The sequence below is a fragment of the Myxine glutinosa genome, chromosome 1 (genome assembly GCF_964187855.1).
Source record: "Myxine glutinosa chromosome 1, kmMyxGlut1.1, whole genome shotgun sequence".
Taxonomy (NCBI): domain Eukaryota; kingdom Metazoa; phylum Chordata; class Myxini; order Myxiniformes; family Myxinidae; genus Myxine; species Myxine glutinosa.
Window position 1 is genome coordinate 93,083,369 of NC_136261.1, and position 12,869 is coordinate 93,096,237.

The window sequence follows — 12,869 nt, forward strand, 5'->3', positions numbered from 1 at the left end:
TAACGGCGCGGGCGCGCGACCTTGAGGTAGCGCCGCGTTACGTAGTTTACGTAAAGGACATTTGGTACGTAGTTTACCAAGGTACATGGAAATGTAAACGAATCCCCGATGAGATCGCGTGAAGCATGCAATTACGTTAATGACGCCGTAGAGCAAACGCGTGATTAGTCGGTGACGTCATCAATTGGTTCGGGCAGGGTTTGTCCGGGGTTGAAGCGGGGGAATAGCGGCCGCAGTGCGGTAGTTATCAACGGTATCTAGCATGATACGATACATCACGCCAACACAAATCACATTTCACAAATCACATTTCACAAATCCCCGAGTACCGTGAACCCCTTAGAACCCTTTAAGATTGTTTATTAAGGTTATGACAGCCGAAGAAGATGAAAGTTTAGGAAGACCATGCTCGGCGAGTCCCCGAGTGGAGCCAAACGAGCCTCACGCGTTGAGGCGAGTCCGGGCAGCGGTGTTCGCCGGCCTCGCTGAGAAGCCATGCGTAGGTGGGATTCCGACCAGCAGCAACGGGGCCACAGAGTAGTGCCAGCAAGGGGAATCGCATACGCTTCGTGTGAAAAAGGGGTCCATCCAGCGAAGATGCGGCGCGCGCGACTGGCGCGTCGTGCCTAGTGAGGATGCCATCCAGCGATGGTGCAGCGCGTGATTTGTGCGTGAGGAGGTGATTCCGGCGAGCAGCGATAGGAATCGCCGGCCTCGCCGAGTAGGGCCCGCGAAGGGAGCAACGTGCGGCTTCGCGGCGAGGAGGTGATTCCGAGCAGCGATCGGAATCGTGGGCCTCCCAGAGTATTAGCACGCGATGGGTGCAGTGCACGACGATTCGCGTGGAGGAGGTGATTCCACCGAGCAGCCGGAGGGAGCCGGCCGTGTGAGGCACAGCGTGATTCCGACGAGCAGTGCGCGATTCGCGCGGAGGAGGTGGTTCCACCGAGCAGCGAGGGGATTCGCGTGGAGGAGGTGATTCCACCGAGCAGCCGGAGTGAGCCGGCCGTGTGAGGCACGGCGTGATTCCGACGAGCAGTGCGCGATTCGCGTGGAGGAGGTGGTTCCACCGAGAAGCGAGTGGTCAGGGTGAGCCGGCCGTGTGAGGCACGGCGTGATCCCGACGAGCAGGGCGCGATCCGCACGGAGGAGGCGATTCCACCGAGCAGCGAGTGGTCGGAGTGTGCCGGCCCGCGCGGAGGAGGCGATTCCACCGAGTAGCGAGTGGTCGGAGTGTGCCGGCCGTGTGGAGGCATGGCCGACATGGGAGTCGTGATCACTCGCGTGGGAATCTCATCTCGGGCCGAGGCACGCAAATCTTGGATGATTCTCTCGGACGGAGCCATTAGCGTTTCGAGCAACCGAGGCTAGACTCGTACCTTCGGCGCCAAGCGGGTCCGTCGTTCCGATGGGGTTGCGGCCCAGAACATTTCCCAGTGGCCTCCTTCCGCAGGCGCCTTGCCGGAGTCCGTCATGCCTGCTCCGGCGTCCGGGCCCCAGGAGAGCAGTTCGCGCTTTGACGGCGCGGTTCCGCAAAATGCTTGCGCTTCCGGTCCCGTCGAGGTAGACCGGCGGCGAGAGTAGTCGGAGCTCCGTAGCTGGAGCTAGCTCGACGGGTCCTCCGCCGGTCATTCTTCTCCGAGGTGGGCCTCGCAGGAGCGCGGAGAATGTCGGGAACGCTCGTCTGTGATCTGCGTTCATCCGGCCATCGCAAGACTCGTGTCCTGCCATTTCCGAAGATCATAATTGAAATTAACTGTTGTGAAAATCAACCAAATCCACAACTCGTCCCATAGATAGGTTTAATTTCAATTAGATCGTAACATCATCCTGTAAAATACACCATGCAACATATATGTCAGGATCAAGGCATCATATGAGAAAGATTGGATATATCAGTCAATGCAAGCAAGCCTAGAATATAAGTGGGTACGTACCATTCAATTCTACATGTCATTGTATAAAGTCGCAGGAGTGGCCTCGAGTCGCGGACGTCCCGAGGTCTTATAGACACCGCCCAGTGGTTTAAGTGAGCGTCACACCTGGGTTCAACTTACATTTTCACCACAAAGGGAACACTTTAACTCGAGTGTTTCAATTTGTTTTTGTTTTAAGGATTGTTTTTTTCACAAAGAAGTCTCTGTCGTCTTTAAATAACAAACATTTGTGGTTAAAATCCACTTAAAGAAAACAGAAGTTATGTAATTCTTCCATCTTACATTTTCCACTTTAAAAATAGAAAACGTGTCGGTCCTCGCACTGCTTTGGAATGAGGAAACGATACGATTGGTGTTTCAGCATGTTGCGCCAGTCTTTCAGCCTGAGGTGTACATATAGTGTTCACAGCCAAAGTTTCAACAGAACGTTGAACGCAGGGAGAGAGAGAGGACGCAGAGAGACACAGAAGAAAATATATAGAGAAAAGAGAGCACTTGTCTACATAAGGTAAAGTCTGTGTGTTTGTCTCAACTCCATTGCTCTGAAATGTCTCAATTTATTTCAGGGTCACTGCAAAACAGTGTTGGTTTCCATCATCAGTGCATATAATGTTTTTTTTATTACCTCCGCCACCAAAGGTGGATGGACGTTATGTTTTCACCTCTGTCTGTCCGTTTGTGAACAAAATATCTCAAAAAGTGTGGACGGATTCGGACGAAATTTGGCGGAGATGTAGCGTATGTGACAAGGACGAAATGATTCGATTTTGGTGAAGTTCAGGATTCGGATCCGGCTACTGGAAGTTTTAAAGTGATTCTTCACCATTGGGAGATCGAGCCAAAATCGATATATTGCAGGATATCCCAAAAAGTTGTGGACGGATTCGGACGAAATTTGGCGGAGATGTAGCGTATGTGACATGGACGAAATGATTCGATTTTGGTGAAGTTCAGGATTCGGATTCGGCTACTAGAAGTTTTAAAAGTGATTCTACCCCATTGGGAGATTGGGCCAAAAACGATACATAGCAGGATATCTCAGAAAGTTATGGACGGATTTGGACGAAACTTTGTGGACCGGTTGGGTGTCTGACAAGGAAGAATCGATTCGATTTTGGTGAAGATCTGAATATGGATTCGGATATGAGTATTATTATTATTTTTTTAAAAGTGATTCTTCACCATTGCGAGATCGGGCTAAAACCAACTCATAGCAGGATATCTCAAAAAGTTATGGATGGATTTGGACGAAACTTTGTGGACCGGTTTGGTGTCTGAGAAGGACGATTCGATTCGATTTTGGTGAAGATCTGAATATGGATTCGGATATGAGTATTATTATTAATTTTTTTAAGTGATTCTTCACCATTGCGAGATCGGGCTAAAACCAACTCATAGCAGGATATCTCAAAAACTTATGGATGGATTTTGGACGAAACTATGTGGACACGTTGTGTGTTTGACAAGGAAGAATCGATTCAATTTTGGTGAAGATCCGGATCCGGCTAGTAGAATTGTTAAAGCGATTTTTCACCAATGGGAGATAGGGCCAAAAACTATACATTGCGGGATATCTCAAAACGTAATGGATGGATTTGGACTGAACTGGGTGGGCAGGTTGAGTGTGTGACAAGGAAGAATCGATTCGATTTTGGTGAAGATCTGAATATGGATTCGGATATGAGAGTTATTTAATTTTTTAAGTGATTCTTTGTCTTTGGGAGATAGGGCCAAAAACAATACATTGCGGGATATCTCAAAAAGTTATGGATGGATTTGGACGAAACCTGGTGGACCGGTTGGGTGTCTGACAAGGAAGAATCGATTCAATTTTGGTGAAGATCTGAATATGCATTCAGATATAAGAATTTCTTTTTTTAAGTGATTTTTCACCATTGAGTGATATGGCCAACCAGGCGGAGGTATGCTCTCTACTGAGTGCCGCTCTAGTTTTACTTGTTTCATTTTACTGATGTCACATAATTGTTTATGTTTTGTTTTAATATTGTTTATGTATTTTAATATTGTTTACTCCATATATGTATTGCTAGGGGTCAGGGAGGTTGTGTTTCATTGAGAAGAGGATGGGGCAAAAGGGAATTGTGTGGGGAGAGGGTTGCGTAAAAGAATGAGTCAGAGATGGGAGAAAAGAGGAAGGAAGGACTTTCGAAGCATATATGGCATACAGGGAAAGGGGACGCCATACAGGGGAGGCCACGACCTACAGCACTGTATTAAAAAAAATTACAAGTTGAAGACAAACTTTAAGGTCTCTTTTATTATCCGACAAATTTTGCTGATAGGTTGTTTAGGTAAGAAATATGACTGCATACAACATGGTTTTAGAGAGACATTGCCGATGCTTTTAGTCTTCCATTCCTTGGGACGAACACTTGAATTCCGGATAATAAGGATCGAGCCAATTTACAGTCGTAGGTGGTTGCCAATAATGTGACTACTGGTAGTGCAGTACCTGCCACGTACGGAGGCCGCACACCCGAGAGGCTGGAGGACCGAATAAAGCAGCGCGTTTCATTGGCGATTAGCAACAGTCGAGCTACATGTGTATTATTGTTAGCCAATCAGTGTTGGTCAAGTGAGCCACCGAGCAACCACAGGTCTGAGTCTGAGTATAAATTCCTTTGATCCTTAATATCTGGTTTTCTTGCGTTTGTCCCGAAAAGTGCAAGACGAAAAGCTTCGGCAATGTCTCTCTTTTCAACTGTCTTTAGATTTTGCAGCACCACGCGATTATTGAAAAGTGTTTTAGCTCAATTAGGTAGAGATCAGATACTCTGTGAATGAATAATCATACTGTTGATTACTCGGTTGTAAAGAGCTGGATCTGGCTTCTAAAAATGTAAAAACAATTTCTTTAAATTTCACTTCCTCAAGTGTTATGAACGTCAACAGTCAGAATCCATTGAAGCCTGTTTGGGGAATTTCCAACAATCCTCTGCCTGAGGGTGATCGGATAAGTACATTTGAAGATTCAACAATTATAACTGGAATGGCACTCGGTAGAGAGCATACCTCCGCCTGAGGGTGATCGGATAAGTACATTTGAAGATTCAACAATTGTAACTGGAATGGCACTCGGTAGAGAGCATACCTCCGCCTGAGGGTGATCGGATAAGTACATTTGAAGATTCAACAATTGTAACTGGAATGGCACTCGGTAGAGAGCATACCTCCGCCTGGTTGGCCAAAGCATTCAATGGTGAAGAATCACTTTAAAAATTCCACTAACTGGTCCAGAACCGGATCTTCACCAAAATTGAATCGATTCTTCCTCGTCACACACACAACCTGTCCAACAAGGTTTTTCCAAATCCGTCCAAAACTTTTTAAGATAACCTGTTCACAGACAGACAAACAAACAGACAAACACACTGACAGGGGTGAAAACATAACCTCTATCTACCTTCGATGGCGGCCATAACAAGAGAGATGTAGACTGGTATCTTCAATAACTCAGAGTAAGGACAGATACCATATAAATGGAGAGTAGTTAAAGTAATGTCATTCTGTAAAGAGGGTTTCAGGGAAGTGGTGGAGAACTACAAACCTGTTTGCTTAACTTCGATAATATCTTGGAGACTTTGATCACGTGAAGAATCACCATACTAAAATATGCCATTTGTGTCTTTCTGTCTGTCTGATGAATTTTTGACCCCAATACATTTTGTCGTTACTTTTCCAATCTCAACCAAACTTGAGAGGATGACCAAGGGTTACACAATGAAGGTTGTAGCGCATCCCCCCCTCCCCAACGGGGTTTTCTCCCCCGAGCGGGTTTTCCCCGCCATTGCCGTCAATGGGGTTGTGTGTTGAGGTGTATAGCCATGTTAAGTTAGTTTCATCGTGGCGTTTTTCCAAGGCCGCTTCGAATAACAAAACTAATGATAATAGCGTAATATTAATGTTATTACAAAACAATATTAATACCATTAATATCCCACCTCCCCAAGGTGTTTTTCCTCCTTGAACAAACGTTGAGTCAACGTTTATAAATAGCTTATCATGGCGTTTCCGTGGGAGCAACGGCCCAACAGCCTCTACCAGGGGTAAAAATATTATAAACCAAAAACACGTATGATTAGCTTTTTAAACAGTCGCTAATACTGTTTATAACACTGAATATAGAAATGTGGAGGAATCCCGACATCCGTGAGGTAAGTTTTACTTGCAGAACTGAGCGAATATCTACTGTAATCTATGTACCCCACAAGTGTTGGGTAAATAACATGACCCTTCCTGGCGCTAACATCGCGTTTTTCGTGGCGGACTTTTGAAACTCGCTCCTGCTGTTTAACACAAAGCTGAAGGGAGGAAACCCGGGTTGTGCTCATTTACCAAGCAGCTAGCCAGCGCTTGCCAAGCCAGCCGTTCATTAATGGTTTTGAATGGAGTGATTGCTCGAATGTTTAAACCACTTGGCGATCTCTCCACAAGAAACATGGTAAATGTACACACACCCAATGTTCTTGAGACCCGACCATAGATTGACTGTAATCTATATACGCCAAAGAGGAATGACCCTTCCTGCCCCTCCCGTAGTGTGCGGGTGTACTGGTTTACAAAATTTGAATTTGATAGAAAGATAGCCAGCATGGGTTTAAGAAATTGAAATTGTTTCATAAACTTGTTGGAATTATTTCAAGTAGATTAAGAGAGTGGATTGGATGTGATATACTTTGACTTCCAGGAGATATTTGATAAGGTATCATATCAGATGCTGTTAATTAAGGTTAGAGCTTGTGGAATCAACGATAAAGTGGTAATCAGGATTGGGAACTGGAGTACTGATACAAATGAAAGAGCATTTTGGGCAGAAGGATGTCAGATTGGGAATTTCAAGTGGTGAAGTAGCCCAAAATCTGACAATTTCTGGCTTATCCTTCTTCGCATTTAAGTGATACCTTTTTATGCTGGCTGGTACTCCCCATGTGACACCTCCACACAGCAGACCAACCGGCAGACTTGGCTACTCCACAACACGGCTAGGCTTTAGCAAAAAGCTGCACCTGGTTGCACGCTTGGCTGCCTTGTTGACGGTTGTCAGGGCTTGTAGTTCTATATTGACCCAAACTTCCGGATCAGGAAGAGCGTCCAGGAATTTCTCTAAAGCCAAGCTCTCCCAGGCCTGTGGTGCAGGTTGCAATATGCAATCCAATCCTCGTAATCCAATCCTTACTGGTTAGCTCACCTGGAACGAAGTTCAGGGGAGCTTATGCGATGGTGCGTTGTCTGTCCGTCAGTCCGTCAGTCCATCCGTAAACACTTGAAACCTCTTCTCCAAAACCGCTGATGGGATTGCGACCAAATTTGGCACAAATTATATTTGTTGTGTTGTGACTAAAGTTTGTTCACGGCATTAAAAAAAATCGGAGTCAAAAGGGGTTTACCGGGGTCAAAGTGCATCCAGGTTTGATCCCCCAAAATAGGAATTTGTTTTTTGCCCTGAAACTACACACACTATGTCGATGAAACTTGACCACAACCTTCATCACCCGGCATGTACCGAAGTTTGTTCACGGCACGAAGAAAATCAAAGTTTAAGGGTGTCTACAGGGGGTAAAAGTGGGTCCAGGTTTGCCCCCCACCCCAAAAAAATGTATTTGCTTTCTTCTCTGAAATTACACACACAATTTCGATGAAACTTGATCACAACCTTCACCACCCATGATGTACCAAAGTTTGTTCACGAAATTAAAAAAATCTGCCCATTTGGAGGTCTATGGGGGGTTGCCCCCCAAAATAGGTATTTGCTTTCTTCTCAGAAACTACACACACAATTTCGATGAAAGTTGACCACAACCTTAATCACCCGTGATGTACCAATGTTTGTTCAAGCCATTAGAAAAATTGAAGTCTTAGGAGGTATATGGGGTTGGGGGAGGAGGGGTTGCCCCCCAAAATAGGTATTTTTTTCCTTTGTTTGTTTAAAGTCTTATGATGATGTTAGTATGATTTTACATGCTGCGTTGTCTTCTAGCAAACATTTAAGTTTGTTTAAAATACCTTTAGTCGGTGCAGTATACTGTTTATTCTACCAGGTGAGTGCCAGGGGTATTGCCCCTATGCTTTAATTTATTTTGCTGCAGTTGCCCCCAGAATGGATCGCCATGTTCTGTTGCACCAAACCAGTGGTTCAGAGCAGCGCAGATCCAATCACGGGTCATAAGACCATTCGAGACCACATGTCGGACTTCTGCATAGATGTGGCACAAGCACAATTGCCCTATTGGCTTGCTTATATGTTTATATTTCCATCTGCAAAACATGAGTTACCATCCTCTCCATATTGAGAGAGCAACATGCCTCCTACTTGCACTTTTTGTGGTAGATATGCCCCTGATAATAATAATGAGTTCCACGACAAAGAACTTCAATGCAGGAGGAGGACATTAGGCCCATCAATCCTGGGCAATGGTTGCCTCCTTTGGCTGTTTGGCTGTGCTCTATCCTTTTTTTTTTTAATGCTGAGCATCAAGCAAGGAAGCAGCACATACCATTTTAAGTTGTTGGTGTGACTCGGCCGGTGTCAGATTGAACTTCTGACAGCCAGGTTACATAGTGGACACTCAAACCATTTACCAAACAAGTCTCGTAAAATTCCTTCAAATGATGTTGATCTTTTCATTCGATAGCCACTGAGAGAGACACTACATGTGAAGTCGATTCAGCATTTTGACTCCCAGTTTATTACTGACACATTGCTCTGCCCACGATTGGTAAGCTCAAATATTATATTGAAAAAGTGAGACAAGTATAAGGGAATGCTTTAACACCAGTGTTTGTTTTATGTATTCAATTACTATTTAACCACAAGGAAGTCTCTCTCCTATCTAATCAACTATTCTTTGAGATCAAAATACACCAAAAGCAAACATAAGTTGCATAATCCTACCCTCTTACATTGAACACCTAAAATAGAAAGCGTGGGACAAAGGGCTCGGATTGCAGCTCCGTATTTGCTTGGGCATGAGGAAGGAGGAAGTAATCGGCATTTCAGCCAATTGGCGCAGTTTTCAGCCTGTGGAGTACATCGTTTGGAGGCGCACAGTCAAAATTACAACAGAACGAGCCAGTCCATTGTCAGAGGGAGAGGTGCAGAAGTTGAGAGCGAGAGAGGGGAAGAGAGATCAGGAAGAGAAAGGAAGAGAAGAGAAGGGAAGGGGAGTGGAGTGAGGAAGAGAGAGAGGAGCTCCTGTCTGCATACAGGTAGGGTCTACTTGTGTTTGCCTCTCTCCTTATTTGGCCTTTAATGTCTCAATACATTTCAGGATACAGGTATCCCTCACCAACCATGGGGGTTAGATTACTGTATACCGTGGTTGGCAACGTGTTATACAGAATATAAAGAGTGGATACTCTAAAGCACAGTTGGAAAACCCATGGGTGGTGAGGGCTGCATGTACTTTAATACTGGGTTAATTTTCTCATCAATACGTCATCTCTCATCTTTATTTCACTTATTCCCTATATTATGTGTTGTGCTTTATTTGAATAGAATTTATGTGAAATCATTCCGCACACACAAATACCATCCATCGCTTCGCTGATGGGAATACTGTGGTTGGGGGAGGGAGGAGAAGAGTGGGGAAGAGAGAAAAGAGCCAAGCTTTGACTTTTTCTTTACTGGCTAATAACGTACCTTGCAGACCCTGATTGAAGTCAGGCATGAAACAGTACCTATGATATTGTCGCATCGATGGGTCGGACTAAAGTCTCCTATCATGCCGAGTGGTCTTTTGACCATTTTGAATGATAAATACATCAAATTTGGTGTTTGGTTCAGGCGTGTGCGAAGGCAAAAGGCAGGAAGGCATTCATTGCAAATGAATGGTTTTAGTGAAAGCAATGAATAAAAGGTAGAGAGAGGCAAGACTATAAATAACGGAACAGATCTGGTGGTCGCCAGACAAATGAGTAGGGAAGCACATACACACTTGTCATGCAAAGGCACATTATCCTACTAAGGTGTTGACAATACCAGATTCAAACCATAACAAAGGGGAACACTTGCGAGGCATAAGGTGGTATCTGTGTCCACCATGAGGTGGCAAGGAAGAAGAGGAGATCTGTCCGATCAGGTCCGAAGTCCAAAGGGGGAGCAATGAGAGGGGGTGAGTTAAAGAGGGAGAGACGGAGAGATCTTTTATTACATTGATATATGTGGAAGGACCTGGGTTCAATTCCTGGTCTGGGCATGTAATTTTCCCACATATATCAATTCAATTGTTTAATCCTGTTCATAGATCTTTTTTTGGCATCCTGCCATAAAACATTGCTTCAAAAAGGGGACGACGGTGCCCGAAAAAGGCCAACCCCTGCTCTGCGGGAAAAAATGGCCTCGAAAGGTGGTTCATAGATCTTTTATTGGCAAAATCCAAAACACACAAAGAAAGCATAAATTAGAGAGTTCATAGAACACCTTACCCTGTGCTGTCTTAAGAAACGAGGACTACCAGCGGGTCTACCAGCGGCAAATTTCATTGAAACTACAGCGTAAAACGCTGTAGTATTTTGTCAAAGTACTGCTAAACAGAAGGGTTTTGAAAGTATCAAGAAGGTGAGTGTGTTCTACAGTATTCAAGTATATAATTCATTTGAAATTGAAAAAATATTTTAAAGGTTTCAGAAGAACGTTTTCAGACGTTTACCACTATTTATGCATCATCTTTTAGACCACCTTATTTAACACATAAAATTAGTCCTTCGTGCCTGTTGTTTGTGTCCTTTATAACATCCATAAAACATTAAGTTTCCTGTTAGTATTGATTTTCAATTCTGTTTGACTGCTTGACAGGCCGACAGAGTAAAAATGATGATCTCACTCCCCTCTGCACATGCGCGATTGGGCTGAATTCAGAGCCAAAGTACTGCTAAACTACAGGATCATTTTCCGATTCATGTTTAGATTTGTGTTCAATTAAAAAGTCAATTGAAAAAAATATAACAATCAATTGAAATTAAGTTGTTCCTTGATCATAAACTGACGTATGTAGAGAGACAGACAAACAGGCAGGCAGACAGATGATAGGAGTGAACCAATTACTTAACTCCACTTTTTGCTTCAAGAGCATGAGATAAAAACTCGAAGGTGGTGACCAAATCAAAAACTGTTTTAAACAGTAACAGAAAATATGGTACGATTATATACACTGAATAATCACATGTGCACAATTATATTTGGATTTAGCTTCTTATCACCAACCAAATAATAAGGCCCTATCAGCCACTGTGCACAGTGAATTTGCCACCCACGTTTGCTCGAAAGCAACTGGCCCTCATGTTGATAAACATAGGGGCAATACACCTTGCGCTCACCTGGTGGAATAAACAGCATACTGCTCCGACTAAGGGTATTTTAAACCAATTCAATGGTTGCTAGAAGACACGGCAGCATGTAGATTCACACTAACATAATCATAAGACTTTAAACAAAGAAAAAAAATACCTATTTTGGGGGGCAACCCCCTTCCCCCAACCACATATACCTCCTAAGACCCCAATTTTTCTAGTGCTTTGAAAAAACATTGGTACATCATGGGTGATTAAGGTTGTGGTGAAGTTTCATAAAAATTGTGTGTGTAGTTTCATAAAAGAACACAAATACCTATTTTGAGGGGGTCAAACCTGGAGCTAGTTTGACCCCCCTCCCTCCCCCACCCACGTAGACCCACTTAGACTTTGATTTTCGTTGTGTCGTGAACAGAGTTCGGCACATGACGGGTGATGAAGGTTGTGGTCAAGTTTCATCGAAATAGTGTGTGTAGTTTCAGAGGAAAAAGCAAATTCCTATTTTGGGGGGAGGGGGGTGGGGGGGGGTCAAACATGGATCCACTTTGACCCCGGTAAACCCCCTTCGACCTGATTTTTTTAATGCCGTGAACAAACTTTAGTCACAGCACAACAAATATCATTTGTGCCAAATTTGGTCGCAATCCCATCAGCGGTTTTGAAGAGGAAGTTTCAAGTGTTTTCGGACTGACGGACGGACTGACGGACAACACGCCATAGCATAAGCTCCCCTGAACTTCGTTCCAGGTGAGATAAAAACTAAACTCCAGGTTAATCCGAGCAACCACCAAACTTTAAAAATGCAACTGCAAATTGCAATATTTCTCAGATAAACCTTCAAGTTTTATAAATCACAATCTTTGCCTGAAGCACCTTTGCCACTTTTTCCATTCCTCACAGCATTAAGATGGCGTAAATCACACATGATCAGCCCTACAGGTACTCGTAGGTCATGTAGTTGTGCATATGCATATGTACAATAGCGTAGATTGGCTCGCTACACTTGCATCGCAACATGTCTCCCCAGAGGAATTGGCTTGTTTTAACTTAGGATAATGGCTGTACCTGAGTTGCTTTGTTGTCATGATTTATACCAATTATTATACAAACATTTATTTTGCACAAATGAATTTATAATATTTATGATCTAACATTTTTATAAGCAGTTTAAGTTGAAGGAAAAAAAAAAAAAGGAGCCCCTCAGCACATACATTGGGTAGGTGCAGACAGGAAGTTTGGGATGATTTCACAAAAGTTTGAGCGAGTAGTTCAGTGACGTGACGGAACGTGACAGACACTGCATAGATATATGTACCGTATATTAAATGCTTGACCTAAAAAACAAATTTAAAAAAAATTAAAAGAAAAATATTTTTCTTCAAAAAACAACCATTTTAAAGTAGAAGGTTGTAGACAGCAACCGCCCAGGGTAGTACTACCATCCTGACTTAGGAGTGTTAAAGTGGTGCCTGGAACCATCTTACACTCTCTGTATCAGGATTGCTGGTCTTACTTAGTGTCTCACTCAAACTACAGCTACCGGGCCAGCTTCAATCTCTCTTTCTTGCAAACAAACATCATACACTTTTCATCATACACTTTTCTTCTCTTTTATTTAAGGCC

General features: G+C 43.8%; 1 protein-coding gene across 3 annotated transcripts in view; it reads left to right on the plus strand.

The window, feature by feature from the left end:
* The window catches only part of LOC137426267 (uncharacterized), a 63,929-nt gene that overhangs the window by 18,089 nt on the left and 32,971 nt on the right, over positions 1 to 12,869 (plus strand). For 2 of the 3 annotated variants that reach the window (XM_078774672.1, XM_078774675.1), the window contains exon 1: positions 2,285 to 2,445. The exons of the other annotated variant lie outside the window; for it this stretch is intronic. In XM_078774672.1, the coding sequence (XP_078630798.1) occupies positions 2,300 to 2,445 (146 nt within the window). In that variant the 5' untranslated portion in view covers positions 2,285 to 2,299. Of the gene's footprint in view, positions 1 to 2,284; positions 2,446 to 12,869 lie in introns of those variants that run through there. 3 annotated transcript variants of the gene reach the window in all.